General features: G+C 47.3%; 1 protein-coding gene across 4 annotated transcripts in view; it reads left to right on the top strand.

The window, feature by feature from the left end:
• Positions 1 to 19,087, top strand: part of Aff1 (ALF transcription elongation factor 1) — a 162,985-nt gene that overhangs the window by 41,762 nt on the left and 102,136 nt on the right. The window contains exon 1 of one of the 4 annotated variants that reach the window (XM_006250633.5): positions 18,050 to 18,246. The exons of 1 other annotated variant lie outside the window; for it this stretch is intronic. In XM_006250633.5, the coding sequence (XP_006250695.2) occupies positions 18,230 to 18,246 (17 nt within the window). In that variant the 5' untranslated portion in view covers positions 18,050 to 18,229. 4 annotated transcript variants of the gene reach the window in all.

The raw sequence follows: 19,087 nt of genomic DNA, 5'->3' as shown, positions 1-19,087 counted from the left end.
GTGTATGTATGTATGTGTATCATATGCTGCTTAGTGCTCACAGAAGGCCAAAAGAGGGGGCGTCGAATCCTCCAGAACTGGAGTTCTGGTGGTTGTAAGTTACCACGTGGGTGCTGGGAATTGAACTAGACTCCTGCAGGAGCAGCCGGCTCTTAGGCTGTCTCTCCTGTCCCCAGGGCCCCTAAAGAAGAACCCCAAACTACCCAGGTTCCTTAGGGGGATAGGTATGAGGAAACCTATGATCTAGGGCTAGGTGCTAAAAATAAAATGAATATAAAACAGAAACATGACCTCCTGCTTCCCTTTGTGGGACAGACAGACACCAACACTTTGCAGTTGACTTTACTCAGCTCAGGTGGGCTTGTTCCTAGCTCTGGTGGACAAAACCAATCAGAACGAACAAGTTGGGAGGATAGAAAAGTCAGGTTTAGATGAAGAGGTGACACGAGGAAAGCATAGAGGTAATTATCACAGGGTGAGTTAGGAGCCCTGGAGGAATGAGGAGGGAGAAGAATCCATCCGGCCTGCAGGGTGGGGCTCAGTGCTGTGTGACGAGGAAGGCCACAGTGGCAAAAAAAAAAAAAAAAAAAAAAAAAAAAAAAAGTGGCTTCTTTAGCTGTTCCGTAAGAGGAAAGGGTTTGGTGTCACACAGAAGCATGGCCTTAGAATTGTTTTCCCAGAACCTGAGAGTTCAGTGTGTTAGTCAGTGCAGAAACCAGAACCAAATAAATCCTCCGCTGGCTGGTGTCATAGCCTGCGGCGCGCTCTTGCCTAATGGGTGAACCAGATTAGGGTTGTTTTGTTTTCCCAGCCTATCCAAGCTTCGTGATTCTTATCTGCAACCCTGGGACAGTGATAAGCACCGGGGTCGTCAGAGCACTGATCTGACGTTGTTGGAACGTCGTCTAGCACGCAGCGACTTCCCAAGAAGTGCAGTAGCTGAGGGCACTTGTCCTCGCAATCGCAGTGAATTGAACCTGAGCCACCCGCACCGACTGCCTGCTGTGGTAGACATGAAGGAGCCTTTGCGCTTCAGAGGGACCGAGAGCGCATGGCCTCACCCGTTCCTTTTTGCCTCCTGCATAATTACCGGTTCCCTCACTTGAGTTCCCACAGCCCTTGCAACGCCATGCGTTTTCCCACTGTATTTTATGGCGTGTGCTTCTTGTTCAAGACCGAGCCCCTTGGGGTGTTACGGACTGACTGTGTTACTCATCTTCACATCCCAGTGCCAAAAGAAAGCCCTGCTCTGGCACATTCTGGGCACTTGATAAATGCTTGTTGAATTTATTTGAAAGGTTTGCCAGGGAGTTGCCCTAACTTATAATTCAGGAGAAAGGTCCTTCTGAGGGAGAAGTCTGGGCCTGTTGCTATGGGAGGCGTTCTGGCTCTTTCATGCAGCAAGTATTTATTGGGTGCCTACCGCGCATGGCGTTGTGGGGGATACTGCCGATGAGTCAAGCCCGCACTCTGCCCTGGGTTGTGTTGACTCTGATAGTCTAATTATGGGTGTGCTGGAGGCTGTAAGTGGTTGCTGATAGGGGTGTTGGGAAGCGCACTGAAGTGGTTTCCTTGTATCGGAGTTTTGTTTGGACGCGTAATTACTTTGATCAAAGAATCTTGGAGTTTTGTGTTTTCTTCTCACCACTTCTCATTTCTCAGGTTTCCTTTTTATATCGTGGCAGAGCCTGCCTGCTCAGGGGGCAGGGCTGATGAGCACACTTAAGCTTGTCTGGTGGATTTTAATCCTGAGTGGTTACAGCTCCATTTCTGTGAGGTGTAGGGAGGGATGTGCCCAAAGTATTTTCATGAGTTTTCTGGGACTTACTTCATAGCGATGGGCATCACGGTTTAGTCAGAAGTGCCTACTTACATGGTTCTCTCTCACAGCTGCTTTGAATCTTCTGGCAAATTTACCTCTGGGGTTTGTTTGTTTTTCTCTATAACTCCCTGGCACCTTCAAATGTCCCTACCCACCTCGTTTAACTGGAAAAGGCCAGCTCATTCTGTTTGGCTGTAAGGTTTTGCCCAGATGAGTTGTAAAACCCAGAAAACTTGCCCTCCCTTAGCCGAGAGGATTGTTCTCCCAGCAGGTTTGCATCAGGCCCTCTCAATTCTGTTCAGGGACTGCTGAACTCTTCCACTCTGGGATCCTACACTGCTCTGCCCACTGGCAAGTCCTGGTACACCAAAGCCCTCAGTAAATATGCCTGGATTAGACGGGCTGATAAGCATGAAGTGCGTGGCCAGCAGAAGCGTCTCCAAACTACCCAGGTTCATTAGGGAGATAGGCAATAGTTCTTTGTGGAATTTCCATTTGGAAAGTTCTAAAATATTCTGCCTGTTGGAGTTGTTGTTGTTTTATTTTTGGTTTTTCCAGATAGGGTTTCTCTACTAGCCCTAGCTGTCCTAAGCTCAACAGTTAGGGCTGTAGACCAGGCTGACCTCAAATTCAAAGACCTGTCTGCCTCGGCTTCCCAAGTGCTGGAATTAAAGGGGTGCACAGCCGCGCCCAGCTACTTGTCAAGAGTTATCGAAGTGTCAATTTAATATGGAAAAGTCCAGGAGTAAGACATGGTATAGAAATCTCACTGATCCACTAGACTGGCACTCACCCGGAGTTTGACAACATATATTGTTGCGAAGACTGGAGGAGGAGGTGCTGTCTGTGCAGGGGTGGGAGCACAGGTACACTTCCTAGCTCAGCAGCAGTGAAATCGCTTCTGGTCTTGGTCCCGTTTCTTGGCATCTTCAGACAGATAAATGCATTGTTCTGTGCTGATATGTCGACTGATGGGGGTAAGTCACTCATGATAAATGCTGAATAAATGTCCCACCCCTCAAAAAAACTCTGGTAATAAGAGGATATGGGGGCTGGGGAGATGATGGCTCAGTGGTTAAGAACACACACTGCTCTTGCAGAGGTACTGAGTTCAAATCCCAGCAACCACAGGGTGACTCACAACCACCTGTAATGAGATGCCTTTTTCTGGTGTGTCTGAAGATATATAGTAAATAAATCTTTTTAAAAAAGGAGAGAATATGGATTATAAGGAAGCTTGGGAACTGTTTAACCCCATTTTAAAAAGACCCTGAACACAACAACTACATTCGAAAACTAACTGGACAGTTTGTACTGTGACTCATTAAGAAATAGGTTTTGTTTTTTGTTTTTTTGTTTTTTTTTTTGGTTCTTTTTTTTTCGGAGCTGGGGACCGAACCCAGGGCCTTGCGCTTCCTAGGTAAGCGCTCTACCACTGAGCTAAATCCCCAGCCCCAAGAAATAGGTTTTTAAAAAAGATTTATTTATTTATTTATTTATTTATTAAATGTCTATGAACACACTGTTGCTGTCTTCAGACACACCGGAAAAAGGCATCGAATCCCATTGCAGATGGTTGTGATTCACCATGTGGTTGGTGGGAATTGAACTCAGGACTTCCGGATAAGCAGCCAGCTCTGAGCCATCTCTCCAGCCCCTCCAAATAATAGTTTATAATTTAACTGCTCAACATTAAAGTATTTTTGGATGAGGTGGTAGCACTTTGCTTACATTATTTTAAAAGTCTCTACCTTTACCTACTTGAAACTGAAAAAATCATACTCCCAGAATTCCCTCGTATAAAATCAGGAAGAGGGCTCAGTGCCCGTTGGTTCATTCTGCCCTGTTCCTCCAGTTATCTAATTGGCAATCCCTCTTGCTTTTCTCCCTGGACTCTTCTGACATTGTGCAGGCTCCCACACTGCTTGTAGACAGGCTCCCATTAGGCTGTGTGTTTGTAGGGTAGAGACACTGTTCTGTCCCTAGCATCTACTGGCTCTGAAATAGGACCTTGAGTCGAGAGTTGGCCCTGAACTTGACAGTCTAGGGTTTGGAGCTGACATTGCCTCAGGTCTGTGTGTGGAAGGAAGCCCTGGTTCTTCAGTAGGTACCAACTTAGCTCCTCCTGAAGGCTGTGCAGCTTGTGTAAGGCAGGGGAACGTAAACAAAAGATCATTCATGAGTAAGCTGTTTGAGACAAGGAAAGTCAGGGCTGAGGGAAGTCATCTCTGGAAGGTTGCACACAACAACTGGACCTCTTGAACTCCCTAGGTCCCTCAAGAGCAGATTCAGATTGCCCATTAGCAGGTGTCATCCACAAGCAGCAGCGTCAGACACCGAAGAGAAGGAATCTCTTGCCAAGCATGTCTTGGGTAACATGTTACGGCTGTCAGGAAAGTTTACCAGAAAAAAAATTAGGGTTTAAGTTTTATGGGTTAGCAGGGTGAGATTGTCCAAAACTTCTCTAGAAACTTGCTCAAACTCCCAGAATAAAGAATAAAGGCATGGAGTTATAGAAAGGAAAGGTTTCCATTGTTCCTTTTGCTTTGGTTTTGTTTTGTTTTTCCTTTTATATTGTTGGTTGGAGACAGGGACCCACATATCCTAGGCTACAACTCCTGATGTAGCTGATTCTTTAAGCGACTTCTACTGCGCAAGTGCTGGGGTTACAGCTGTTTCACAAGCCCACCTGGCTTCCCTGTGATCTCTTGGGTACAGCTGTTGGAAATGATACTGTATCCCTGGCTCTCTGCAGCTGTCAATTGTTAACAGGCAGGTGTGGGGTGCTATTGAAATTGTCAGAGCCCAGGGGTTCTAAACCTTCCCAATGTTGCAACTCCTCCCTACAGTTCCTTGGGTTGTGATGACCCTATTATGTTAGTTGCTACTTCTTAACTGCAACTTTGCTATTGTCATGAATTGTAATTTCTGTTTTCTGATGGTCTTGGGTGACTTTTGTAAAAGTGTCATTTAACTCAAAGGGGTTGTGGCACACAGGTTAAGAACTGCTGGTGGCCTATTCACTTACCTATATCTGTAATGTGACTTTTGGTCACCATACTCCCTGAAACATAGTAAATAGTATTGGACAGTTTCTCCCTGCTAGCCCACAAGACTTAAGTCCTAAGGTTTTTTGTTTTTTGTTTTTTGTTTTTTGTTTTTCTGGTAAATTTTCATGACAGCTCTAACATGTTACCCAAGACATGCTTGGCAAAAGATTCCTTTTCTTCAGTGTCCGACGCTGCTGCTCATGGATGACACCTGATAGTATTTAATAGTATATTAAATAGCTTTCACAACCTTAGCTTTAGTCATCGGAAATTAGTAGGCATTCTTGATTCTAGGCACTGAACTTCTTTTAAACCCAAATATTTCTAGACCAAACCAACTCGAAAGTAACTTCACTTTGGTGTAGTGTTCCAAAACAGAGCTGGATGGCAGGAAACTTCTGGAAAGTTCTGGAACTATTTCCTCAATGTAATGGCTGTTCCTGTGTGTGTATGTGTGTAGGCGCACATGCATCTGTTTCTGTCTATTTTTCTCTTTGTGTGTGTGTGTGTCCATTTTTTTCAGTTTCATATAGCCTAGGCTGGTCTCAGATACGGCAGGGTAACCTTGAACTCCCAGATCTCCAGCCTTTCATTTCCCTAGTACTTGAATTTATGAATGCATCACTGTGCTCTGCTAACAGTAGCTTTAATATTTTTTGTGTAACTTTTTAGGTACCGTGTGTGTGTGTGTGTGTGTGTGTGTGTGTGTGTGTGTTTGTCTGTCCGTCCATCCATCTGTCTGTCTGTGGTGTCTGTCTTTCTGTCTGTCTGTCTCTTTGTGTATGTGTGAACCTGTGAGTGTGCACGATCATGGATGCTACAGCGTAGAGTGAGGTCACAATCTGTCTTCTACTGCATAGGCTCCCAGATCTAACTAGGGTTGTGACCTTGATCTATTGAGCTGGTCTAACAGCAGCTTCCCAAGAGGCTGTGGAGCATCCTGGTTCTGAGGCTGTTCACTGCTGTCAGGACCTTATCTCAGTCAGGCCCTTTACCAGATGATGACTGTGAGAAAGCTGGCCACCTCACCAGGCTTCCTTTCCTTATCTGTGTACTGCACGGGTGGCCACACACTGGGGGGGGGGGGTGAAGGCTTGTGGTAGGAGGTGAGAGCCCCAAAAAGTAAGCATTGTCTAGCATGAAGCTTTGCCCTAGCTTTGAGGTGTCCTTTCCTTGTGGGGGCATTAACAAGCTTGTTATCAACAGGGAGTAGTTTTCAGTTCTGAGTTTCACCTTGACCAAATTCTAGATGGACTAGCAAGGGACTTCCATTATGAGAAGCTTCCTCTCTTTTCCCCTTTCTTTTTTGTGTGCTGGGGAAGTAATTCAGACATGCCGAAAATCCCCTATACGACTAAGCCTCCCACCCAAGCCCTGGTATTTCCTTAAATAGATCTTTTAACACAAGCTTTGGAATAATTATTGTTGTTATTATTTAATAATGATTTAATTAGTTCAATAAACTCTAGACTGGTCCCCAGCTCCGAAAAAAAGAACAAAAACAAAACAACAACAACAACAAAAAAACCTCTAGACTGTTTTTAAAAGATGTTATTAAACTTTGTGTGTGTGTGTGTGTGTGTGTGTGTGTGTGTGTGTGTGTTCGTGTATGTAGGGGTGCCCAAAGAGGTCAGAATAAGGAAGTTATGAGCCATTATGGAAGTGGAACTCAGGTCCTGTATTGGTCAGGGTTCTCTGGAGTCACAGAACCTATGAGTAGTCTCTGTATATTAAGGGAATTTGTCATTGTGACTTAAGGTCTGTAATATAACTAATCCAGTGATGGGCAGCTTCGGATGGGAAGTCCAGGAATCTAGTAGTTCAGTCCCACGATAGCTGTTTCAGTTGGCATCCGGTATAAGCTGGAATCCTGAAGAAATAGGTTCCAACAGATGTGTGGGCAAGCAGAGTCTTCCTTCTTCTGATGTCTTTATGAATGTAGGTCTCCAGCAGAAGGTGTGGCCCAGATTAAAGGTGTGTACCCCTGGATCTGGGACTTGGCTTTGTCTCAGGCTAACCTTGAACTCCGATCTCCTTGCCTTAGACTCCTGGGATTAGAGGTGTGTGTTACCTTGCCTGGGCCTAAGCTTTTCATGGCCTCTGCGCCTCAGGATCTGGCTTACAGGTGCCCTTCATCTCTGGATTGTAGCTTATTCTACCTAGAGTCAAGCTGAGACTCAGGAACAGCCATTACAGGTTCTCTGCAAGAGCACCTTTACCAGAACCAACTGATCTTGAAAATCTTTAGTTAATCTTCTATTCTTTATAATCATTCTGTTTCTAAGACATTCGTGACTTAGCTAGCCTTAGCTAAATTATTTAGCTCCATGAAGTCTTCCCAGTACTTGGGAAGCAAAAGCAATTCAAGTCTTCCTTGGTACACAGAGTTGGAGGCCAGCCTGGGCTACACGAGACTGCTCCACCCTCTTTAGAAAATGGAGATTCTTTGAGGTAATAAGTGCTTACGTGAAAGATAATCCCCCTCCTTGTCCATTTCTAGCCCAAGATTTACAATAAAAATTTTTCTATAGTGTTGCATAAGGCTTTAAAAATAATAGGGGTTTAATAAACGTTGGTTTTTATTTTATTTATTTTATTTGGTTTTGGTCTTGCTATATTTATGATTCAGATAAAAAGTAGAGATAGACAAAGGAAACTCTCCTGACCTTGGAAGAGGACCTTGGCTTTGGACACAGTCAAATTCACATCCCCAAATTAGGGTCTGAATTGCTTGGTTTCAAACATTTACTATAAAATAAACCCAGCACACTTAGGACTGACTGGGCATCACAGAGCACGCCAGGAGTTGATGGAATCCCATTTGCGTGTGAGATGCCAAATCTTAGCGTAGTTCAGAAGCAATGAAGCGCTGAGAATTGTATGTACGCCCCTTCCTCTGAGGCCAAACATCCCCCAGAGACTTGGAAATATTCCCTACCTTTCAATTCTTAACACCCCTCCCTCACCCCCACTCCCACCCCACCCTCACCCCACCCCCACCCTCACCTCTACCCCCACCTCACCCTCACCCCCTCCCCACCCTCACCCCACCCCCACCCTCACCTCTACCCCCACCTCACCCTCACCCCCTTATTGTTTTCCTGTGTCTTCAAGAAAAATTTCTAGTAGTTTGGAGCTAGGAAAAAAACTAAAAAAGAGATGGCTGTCTTAGACTGACTGGAATAATTACTTTGGTGTTTCTCTCTCTCTCTCTCTCTCTCTCTCTCTCTCTCTCTCTCTCTCTCTCTGTGTGTGTGTGTGTGTGTGTGTGTGTGTGTCTGTCTCTGTGTTTCTCTCTGCCTTTTGTCTCTGTCTCTCTGAGACAGGGTATCCTGCTATAGCCCAAGCTAATCTTCAACTCTCAATTCCCCTGCCTCAGCCTCCTGAGTGCCTGGTAGTCGCTTACTTTTGAGAGTTCACAGAATGTCCCATGTGTTATGGCATGGCACTTCTCAGATTGCAATGGATGCTAGAGCTTCCTGGGAATTGTGTGAAAATGCATGCTTTCATCTAGTAGACTTGAGGGGGAGCCTTAGACTACCTGAAAAACCAGAAGCCAGTGTTAAGGGGATGGTAAGGGAGTGGTGGCTTCTTTTCAGTGGCCACATCTCCCAGAATGGAGATTCTAAAGCTGAGAGGTAGGACATTTTAAAAGTCCTGAGGACATTTAACAAAAAAGAAAATACTGACTCATAGCTCCCACCCTCAGACAGTTATTGACCTGGGTGTGGCTGCCAAGTGGAAGGCTGACCTGGGATTCTCACCTGCAGCCAGCTGTGAACCGTGACGCACGGATGGTGGGGAAACACGTGCCATCAGAATGGGGATGTGAAACCTAGGGAATGATGGTGTATTGGCTAAGAGCACACACTTCCTCTTGCAAAGAACCCAGGTTTGTTCCTAGCACCTGCAAAGCAATTCTTCACAGCTCTCCATGGGCAGGCGGTGGTGGTGTCCCTGGTTCCTGTTACATATTGGGAAGCGTTCTCCAGTCCTCACTAGCTCCTGTATCAGTCAGAATCCTTGGGTGATTTAAGCCTTGTGGAAGTCATTCTGGGGGCCTTACCTGAAACTCCCACGGGGAGCAGGACCTCGAATTATCTGCAGTCATGGCTGAGTTCTGCCTGTTATCCACTCCCTGGAGTATTTGTCTCTCCACCCCAGGGAACAGACTTTCTTTCTCCTTATCGTGAATTGATGTGTGCGTGGGCTGGGGCATGCGGTAGGTAGGGGTGTGTGGAGGGTGAGACTGCCGGCTGGCTTCTGAGAAGAGCTAAGTGTGATGGAGTTTGTGCGATGGTAGTGGAGTCTGCATCCGTAGAAGAAGGGAAAGGACCCAAGTGAAGTATATCTGTGGGCAGAGGAAATACTTGTCGAAATACAACAAAGGAAAAGGAAAGGGAGAGGGAGGATCCGAGGGTAGGGCTATGGCTCAGTGGTGCAGCCTTCACCTGCTGTACTGAGGTGTGGGATTCAGTCCTAAGCACCCTATGAACTAATGCATAAACAAACAAAACCTACAGGTCAGCTCCGGTTTGGTTTCTGTTGCAGTGATCCCGTTGGTACTCTAATTAAAAACATTTTAAGGGAGAAAGGGCTCCTTCTGGCTCAAGGTTCAAGGGTGCAGTCCCTCATGGTGTGGAAATCTAAGGCAGCAGGAACCTGAAGTAGCTGGTCACACCACATCCATGATCAGGAAACAAATAGCAGCGCCCTTTCTCGAATGCAGTTTCTCAAATGCAATTGTCAGGGAATGGTGCCGCCCATAGTGGGCCGTCTTCTCACCCCAGTAGAGTCAAGGTCAGCCTGAATAGCCGCTCCCAGAGAGGCCCATCTCCCAGATGATTCCAGATTCTGTCAAATCGACAGTTAAACACTAACCATCAAAGACCTCCCCATCCCCACCCTGTGCTTTCCTTGTCCTAAGAGGTGTCTGGGGGTTGGTGGAAAGGATGGATTTTTAATTAGAGAGACAGTAAGGGACAAAGATGAAGGGTGGTAAGGCAGGGTTGGGGGAGTATTCAGACCAACCGTGGCCCTGTTGAGCTGGATACCCTTAGGGATTGTCCCGGCAATGGCAGGTGTCTCTGCTGGCTCTGGCTCTTTGACATCTGCATTTGCATCTGTATCGTCTGTAGTTTCGTCTCCTGTGTCCTGCCTTCGCACTGGCTCTTGTCACGGTTGTCTTGCTTCTGCTATGCAAAAGCACAGGGAGCTCAAGTCTTCTTTAAGGGTTTACTGCTGACTGTGACAGTTAAGAAAAAAAAAACACGTGACCTGGTAATGTCTAGTTTTGTGGTATTCAAATTCTTCACGATCTGCTAATGAGGAACACCCCTTGAGCTCTAACCTCTGCAGACAGGAAGTGATGGAGGCCTTTCCTAGTCTCCTTTTGGTTGAGATCTTGTGGGTTTCCTCTCTCTGGGGAAACTGTTCTTTGCAAACCAAAGATACAGCTACAGTGGGGCGATCTGTGCATGTCTTTTGGCTGCCCAGGTGTAGTCACACTAAGCGTCAGGTTTTTTTGGGTAAACTCCCAAGTGTCCTCTCCTGCCCTGGGGCCTGTTTGGAGGGGTTACCAAGGATGGCTTTGTAGAGAGCTTGAGGCTTTCTTCCAGTTGTGCACTCTGTCACCTGTTGGTGAGGACTATAGAGTCTCATTCTGGATCTTGGGTATGTGAGGGGAAAGGATGGTAAAGCCAGAGGGATTGCCCACAAAAATTAGAGCCTTGTCATGTGAATCCTCAGAGAGTATTTCACCACGGGACTCTGGCATCACAGAGGAAAGAGACTTCGTTTCGACTAAGTAGAGAGAGAGAGAGAGGGGCTAGATGATAGCTGTTTTGTTTATTTGTTTTTGCTTTTTCAGACACGGTTTTTAAACTGTGCAGCCCTGTTGGCCTCAAACTCAAGAGATTTGCTTGCCTCTGTCTCCCCAAGGCTGGCATTAAAGGTGTGCACCAACGGCCTCTAGATGATAGCTTTTAAAGAGGGGAAAGTGTTTCTGTCTGTTTTATTTTCACTAAAATGCCTGGTTCTGGTGCTGGGGCAGGGAGAGTAAGAGGGTGATCCAGAAAATATCAAATAACCCAGAAGGAGAAGTGGGTGAGGCTGAACCGGTTGTAATCCAGTGCACGTGACCCCCGTAAATGTGAACCATTCCATACTTGGCTTGGACAATTCTTTCACACTGGCTCCTTGTCACTTACTTGGACCTCTTCCTTCTGTTTCTGTCTCGCCTACTTCTCTGTGGACTTTTATTTTATTTTCTTTTGTTTTATTTTTATTTCATTTCATTTTCGGTGTGTGTGGCAATTTCTCTGGCTTTTTTTTTTTTTTTTTTTTTCGGAGCTGGGGATCGAACCCAGGGCCTTGCGCTTGCTAGGCAAGTGCTCTACCACTGAGCTAAATCCCCAACCCCAAATTTCTCTGGCTTTACAGTCCTTTCTGCTTAAACATCCAGGACGGGGACCCTGACTAAGGGAGTAGATTACAGAGTCGATGTTTTCAATTTTATATCACTATTACTATTGTTGCGAACCTGCCACAGTGCTCTGTGTAGGTTTCTCTCTCTCCACCTGCTGTTACTCGGGTAGCTATGCTTAACAGCGCCAGTGTCTTTACTCTCTTGAGGTGTATCCTGGGAGGATTTACAGGAAGATTTCGGGCGGTTATTACAATGTATCTACAATACATTGTAATCTACAATACATTGTATCTACATTGTATCTACAATACATTGCGGTATCTACAATGTACTCAGACATGGGTTACAGCCAATAGACGTCTTTATTAGCTGGCCAGCGAGTAACCACAGCGAGTGTTCAGGATCCCAGTGTGGCACCGAGCCTTTCTCAGAATGGGGTTTTTAAAGCACAGTGACTATATCCTGGGTTGACATACTTAAGTTAACGGGACTGGCTAGCTAGAAGTGGACCTACAGAAGCCAAAACGCAACATTAGTACTTCCGCAGAACTATGGGCTCTGATGGATTAGGTCTTTGTTTTCTTTTTGGCCAGAGCTACTGGCGTTACAGCCCGAAGGGCCCTTCCATTATGGAGTCAGCTGTGTTAAGGGCCTGTTACAGGACCACATTTCAAACATGGCGCTGAGCCCTTACCACTCTTTAAGGGATGGACAGACTGAGAAGAGACAGAGCAGCTGACAGACTCCCTTGCACCGTCAAGGTCATAGAAAAAGGAAGGACTGAGGAACTCCCAGTACAGTGCCTATGTGATATGGGTTGGTTCAGAAGAGAAAATTAATGGGGAAAAAAAATGAACTCAAAATGTGGAGTTTAGCTCATATGGCTGCCCCAACGTTGATTTCTTAGTTTTAAGGAATGCTACTAGAAGATACAAAGGAGAGGCGCTAACGGGGAGGGGGGGTTGGGGAATCGTGGGATACCCTTTGTAATCTTCAGATATAGAAATACTTTGACTGTATTTAGAGAGACACAGGTCTCACTATGTATCCCTGGCTGACCTTGAACACTCAAGATGGCCTGTCTTTCCAGAGTTCTGGAACTAAAGGGTGAGCTTCTGTGTGTGTGTGTGTGTGTGTGTGTGTGTGTGTGTGTGTGTGTGTGTGTGGGTGGTGGTGGTGGTGGTGGTGGTGGTGGTGGTGGTGGTGGTGGTGGTGGTATGCGCCTGCTTTCTCTGCAGTTGAGGCAGGAAGACTCTGAGGTCAAAGGAGATCTTACTTAAAAACTGTATGTAGGCTGGGTATGGCGGTGGGCGCCTTCAATCCCAGCACTTTGGGAGGCTGAAGCTGGTGGATCTCTGTGAGGCTAGCCTGGGCTACATAGTGAGTTCCAGGCTAGCCAGAGCTACATAATAGATAGGCCCCGTCTAAAAACAAAGGAAAACACATCCACAAATAAGTATTAAAAGCGCCAAAGTGTCCTCGTGTGTTGTTGACTTAATGGGGAAGTGAAACTTTGAGCTAAGAACTCGTTCGAGGGCGGAAGTGAAGAGAGTTGGTGGAGGGGCCAACTAGAAGGCTGTAGGATTACAGAGTGGAAGGTGAGTATTGGTGAAGCAGAGAGAACAGCTGAAAAGGGCGAGTGCCTCTTCAAAAGTGTTGCAAAGTCTCAAGTCCTCCTTCCCAAGCCAGTGCAATCTCATCTGCTGTCAAAGGAATTCTGAGAGGCCGGCTGGCTGGCCCTCCTTTCATGTTCTCCCCAGTGCCTGTTAGGTTAGGAGGGAGGGCTGGCGAAGGCCTTGCTACCCGGTGTGTTGAATGAGGAGCCCCGTGTGGATACTTGTTGAGCTCCAGGCCTGGGACCCACCCACCCTCTGGAGAGAACAGTCCCTTGGAAGTGGCCCTGTTCTTAACCCTGGCAATGCACCGTTTCAGATCAATTTGGGATGGATTAGAGGATTGCTTTTCCCCATCCACAGGAGGTGGCGGGCGGAAATGAGAGGGAGCGAGTCGTGTCTGTAACAAAGAAGGCACTTGGGGCTGGGAGGAGAGGGCATTTGGACCTGGAAATAGATTTCCTTAAATCCCACTTTGCCCTCACCCATGCTGTAAACTGCGGTGAAAGAGAGGTGTGTGGAGTAATGGCTGTTTCTTGCCTGCAGCTCAGCCCTTCAGGGAGGATGTCTTTAACCCCAACCACCTGCCTCTCTCTGCTTTCCTATGTCTGATCTGGTTTTATTGTCCTAGAGTCTGGGATACTTCTTTTGGCAAAGTGATTTTTGACCACATCCTCTTCAACAACAACAGCCTGAGATGAAGTGACAGTTCTTGTGTGACTTTCAGGCCGCTCTGATCCCTAACACTCACATGACCATTGTAATATTGTAATTTCTCTCTCTCTCTCTCTCTCTCTCTCTCTCTCTCTCTCTCTCTCTCTCTCTCTCTCTCATATATATATATATATATATATATATATATATATTATTCTAGAGTGAATAAGGCAACCTGCTTAAAAATTATATATATAATATTGACTATGGGGTGTGGTGGTATAGGCCAGGACCAGAGGAAGATTAGTGCAAACTCTAGGCCATTCTCGTCTACAAAGCAAGTGTTTGGAGTGTTTTAACGATTTTTTTTGGTTCTTTTTTTTCAGAGCTGGGGACCGAACCCAGGGCCTTGCGCTTCCTAGGCAAGCGCTCTACCACTGAGCTAAATCCCCAACCCCTGGAGTGTTTTTTTTTTTTTTTTTTTTGGTTCTTTTTTTTTTTCCGGAGCTGGGGAGCTGGGGACTGAACCCAGGGCCTTGTGCTTGCTAGGCAAGCGCTCTACCACTGAGCTAAATCCCCAACCCCCCCCCCCTGGAGTGTTTTAAATATGCATCTGAAAGTCTATCTGTGTGTTTATCAAATAAATAGTGGAGTGTTTCCCTCAGGGTTCTGATTTCCCGGTCCTTCTCTCCTCTTCTCTTCCCATCTCCTCCCACCTTTCTCCTTATCTCTCCACTCTGTTGTTCTCTTTCTCTCCTAGCTTCTTGGGACAGGGTCTCTTATAGTCTAGGTCCTTCCAACTGGCTGTGCTGTCCAGTACGGCATTAAACTGCCGATCCTCTTGCGTCAGTGAATGACGACTTAACTATCGCTTATCTCGGACAAACTCAGTTGAGTTGGTGATTCTATTTAAGAACTATCTAGCAGGGCTACGGCTTGAAATCCTGCCTGACACACACATGCTGTGGGCTTGAATCACATCTACTGTGTGTTGTTAGCATTACGTGCACAGGAGAGAGTTACTTTTAAAGCTCATTAATTTAAAAAGCTAATGAAAAGGTCTTACCAGCATTCAGGAGGTACAATGATTACCCACTCACCTTGTAAAACCTGCCCTCTCTGCTAACTTGAGCACCCCGGGCTCCGTGGGAGTAAGGTAGAAATGGAAAGTTGTTCTTCTGTTGTGTGGGTGATTTGTGCTGTGTTGTCCCACAGTAGCTTTCTCTCATTAAGAGAACATCTGCTGGATAATAAGGCAACTCTACATTTAAACCTTTTAATGAATCAATTATTAATTGGGATAGTCTTCTACGTAGTTTTTGGCTGGCTTAGAACTTGCCACATAGACCAGGCCTCAAAGTGACCCACTTTCCTCTGCCTCTGCCTGTGTGCTGGAACTAAAGGTGTACGTCATTTCTGCAGCTAGACTTCAGCAGGCTTGATCTTAGGTGCTCCCGAGACAAATATCAGGGAAACTGAGCCTCACCAAGGTATGGCTTCCAAGGATTTTGTATGGTCTAAGCCTCTCAAGTGGGCTTTGTTTACTTTTATTGCTGAACTAAACCTTGGGTCCTGTACATGGAGATTGTAGAGTACGTGGTACCAAGTGCCATTCTGGCCTCTCGGTAATTTACTCCCAGCATCCTCTGGGGCAGAGTCTCCTGGACTTCTCCTAGTATGAGTAGATTATTAGTGAGATTTTTGGAGTATTCTGACTTACATTACAAACTACTTAGCATTCAGGGACTCTTATAAGGTCTAATTCAAATCCTATTCCATTTCCATGTAGATATTTGCTGTATTTTTCTTGTCATTTTATATTTAAATTGTCTCAACAATTCTCTGTTGAGAGATGAGAGTGTAGTCACTTGTTTATTTATTTTGCGGCGTGAGGGTCAGACAAACGATGCCCTGGTGTAGCTAGGAAGGCTCTGCCAAGCCATACGCAACCTGAAAATAAATTTAAAAAAATGTTTTATTAGATAGATTCTCATATGTAATGCTGGCTGGTCTGGAACATGGAGCTCTGCCTGCCTCTGCTTCCTGAGTGCTGGGTTAAAGGTATATGTGACTGTGTCCAACCTATTTTTGCCATCCACATCTCGATAAATTTTTAGTGATTTTTATTTTATAATAAATCTGTACAGGGTTGAAACAGGACTATGCATGCAGAAGAAAGGTGTGAGATGCTGGTTTTCTTCAGATGGGCCTTTCTCCTAAGTATAATACTAATGCCATTTATAGCAGATTTTGAATGAATGACATCATACGTCCCTTAGAAAATGGTTTAGTGTTTCCATAGAATTATGTGTATCATTTTGTATGTCTTTAAGTTTGTTTGTTTGGTGTTTGAGACAGGGTTTCTTTGTGTAGCCCTGACTATACTGGAATTAGATCTGCCTTCCTGAATGCTGAAGTTAAAGGCCTATACCACCACAACCTGTCCTGTTTTATTTCATGAACTATCTCTATACAGTCCAAGAAAGTCTTGAGATTTTGATCCTCCCGCGTCAGCCTCCAAGGCAGCTGGGTAAAATTATTGGTGTGAGTCTCTCCTTCCAGGAAGTTATTTTTATAGCATCGTTCTCAAACTCTCAAGAGGATCTCTCACCTACTCATGGAGGGTTTCTAAATGCTGATTTACTTATTTTTATGTGTATGAGTGGTCTGTGTGCATGTATACCTGTATGCCACGTGTGTGCCTGATTCCTGCAAACAGAGGACGAAGGTTTCTGATCCCTTGGAACTGGAGTTAAGGACACCTAAGGGCTACAACATGGATGCTAAGAGAGAGATTGAACCTGGGTCCTCTGGAAGAGCAGATGAGCCCTCTCTCCAGTCCCTCAGGCATGATTTTGGAACCTATTGCTCTTTAAGTCTAGCAGGTGCTGTGAATCTCTTTCTCTGTTGTCATGGTGCTCCGACAGTTTAGGAGACTGCCTCACCTGTGGCAAGCTTCCCCAAATGCTTAGAAGGTAAAACCTTATCTTTGCAATAAACACTGAAAGTTGTTTTCCTAGAAGAGAGACTTGCCGGATGCCCAAGTCAGAAAACCTGTGAATTGTTATCTCAAGGAGACATGGTCCACGAAGAAACAACTAGTTCTGGTTGGTTTCTCTCTCCAGTCACTTTCACACGGGATCAGCCTCAGGGCCGCTGCTGTGCTTCTGAGCTCAGAACAGGGCTTTCTGTGCACTTTCTGTTTTGTCAGAAAGAGGAGGAGGGGGAGGAAGAATAGGAGGAGGGGGGAGGGGGAGGAAGGGAGAGACAGGGGAAAAAAAAAAGACCCGTACTTCAGAGTCAAGATTCAAAGGACTAGTTACCTCATCAAGGGCATTCCTAAAGTACACGAGTTCCCCAAACTACTAATGTACGTGGCGAAGAGAGCGGTGGCTGGCAAGTAGCCTCACTTGCTACCACAGCCTTCATTCCTGTGAAGGCGTCAGTCGTTCTCCACCAGTAGAGCTAAAGCCAGCGGAGTGAAAGACAAGCATTGTCTTGTGTTCTTATGTAAGTGGTTCTAACCTCTGAGAGGCCCTCCCAGGAGTCTGGAGACCTTACATTGCAGTTAGTGCGGAACCTTGCAGTCTTTAGGAACTGGGCTATCAGTTACATGAACAATATAATGCGGTGAGTCCCTGGTCGAACCCGGAGCGCACCAAGGAAGTGTCCTTTCATCAGCAGGCTGGTCCTGAATGCCCAAGTTAAGTCTTCTCCCTGCCTTTCGGCCCACCGTCGTTCTAGCCGCTTCCCAGGCAAAGCCTGGTGTCTTTCCTGTGTCTGAGTTGACGCAATTTTCGATTGTGCTTTCGAGCGTTTACGTTGGTTTGCATCATGGTTTTTGTTTGGGGAGGGAAGCAATTCTTTTAATTTATTAGCGGACTTCCCTGAATGGCTGTCTTCTGTGTAATCCGCATATTGCCCCAAGAGGGAAGTCGTTGTATAAACACTTGTTTCTGGGCACTTTCAAAACTGAAAGCAAAGTTGAAGAAGGGTTGCTTGCGGATCTCCGATGTTTCCGAGGGCAAGCCCCGCGGGGGCGGCCAGAAGCAGCGAGGGCCGTGATCGAGTGCTCCCACTCCCGGCACACCCCCACGGCAGCGGGACCCCGAGGTCCCAGCCCGAGCTCTGGGGTCTCTGCAGCGCGCGTTTCCACCCGGCGGAGCCGGAGGTAGTGGCGGCCAAGCGCGCTGCCCTTAAAAGGAGGCGGGCCGTACCACCGCGGAGCCCGCGGGGGGGTCCCGGCAAGCTCGAGCACTCGAGGGGAGCCGAGCGCCGCGCTCATCGCCCTCGAAGTGCGGGCGAACCGGGAGTGGGGACCCCGCCGCGGGTGGCGCCCACGCACCGCTCGGTCTCTGGTGACCCGAGAGTGCCCCAGGGCGACGGGGAGCGCTGCTCCCCGGGCTCTAGGGAGGTGCGGCTCGCCCGGCGGCCCCCGGTGCCCGGATGTCCGTCAGGCTCGGCGCGAGCTGAGGCTCGGGGGGGGGGGGGGGCGGAGGCGGTGCTGAGGACGCAGAGCTGAGGACGCGGCGGCAGAGAGCGCTGCGTCTGCCCGGCAGTATCGCCGACGGCTGGGGCCGATGCTGAACCCAGAGCTGGTGGTGGGAGCCCGCGGGGCGAGCGCGCTGATGGACTTGGGACGCCAGGCAGTGTGAGCCGAGCCATGGCAGCCCACTCCAGGTGAGGCTTGCGCAGGGGGCGTCAGGGACCCGAGAGTGGCCACGGGGCCGGGGCAGGGGCGGCGCGGGTGGGAGTGAGGAGACGTCGGGGGGCGGGGACCGCAGGAAGCCGCTGGATCGCTGCTATCTCATCCCCGGAGTGTCGGGCAGAAAACAGTGTCTGCACCGGGTGCAAAGGGACCGCCCGGAAAGTTGAGGTTAAAGATCCCGTTTCTGACCCGAAGAACTGTTATTTTCGGGAAGTGAAGTTGGTTTCTCGGGTCTGCCGGAGCCTGGATTTTCATTGGCGTGCCCTGTGCACTCTCATCCGGCTCTCCTAGTTGGCCATTTGGCGTCGTCAGAAGTTTGGAAGCGCACTTAATGGAAACTAAAATTCGCCCTGGAGAGAGAGGGAAATTTGCCTGGTGAGCAATGAAGATTTTTTTCCCTGCTAGAATGTACGATTCCACATAAAACGGCACAGTCGGAGTGAATCTGCTGAGTAGGCAAAGGCCGGAATGCGACGGGTTGGTGAAGGGGAGTCTGGCTAATGACCCGCAGTTGCTGTCAGGGGAGCGCCCTGTACAGCAAGGGCCGAGTCCTGCCTTCTCTGGGGTTTGCAGGTTTAAGAAGGAACCTTAAAATTTGACCGCGCACCGGTGATTGCCCCAAGATTCAGGGTGTTGGGTTTCATCCGGCTTTGGTCTCTACAGCTGTTGGTAGTCAGGGAAAACGGGGCCGCCGTATCTTTTCAAAACTTTCTTTCGCCAGAAGGCAGTGTGGCTGCTGACAGGTTTACAATTATGGAAAGGCTCTTTAGTCTAATACTTGATTCGGGATAGTGATTTGGTGACCTATCTGGA

The sequence above is a fragment of the Rattus norvegicus genome, chromosome 14 (assembly GCF_036323735.1).
Source record: "Rattus norvegicus strain BN/NHsdMcwi chromosome 14, GRCr8, whole genome shotgun sequence".
NCBI classification, from domain to species: domain Eukaryota; kingdom Metazoa; phylum Chordata; class Mammalia; order Rodentia; family Muridae; genus Rattus; species Rattus norvegicus.
Note: the sequence above shows the minus strand (reverse complement) of the source record. Positions and strands in the feature narration are given on the sequence as shown.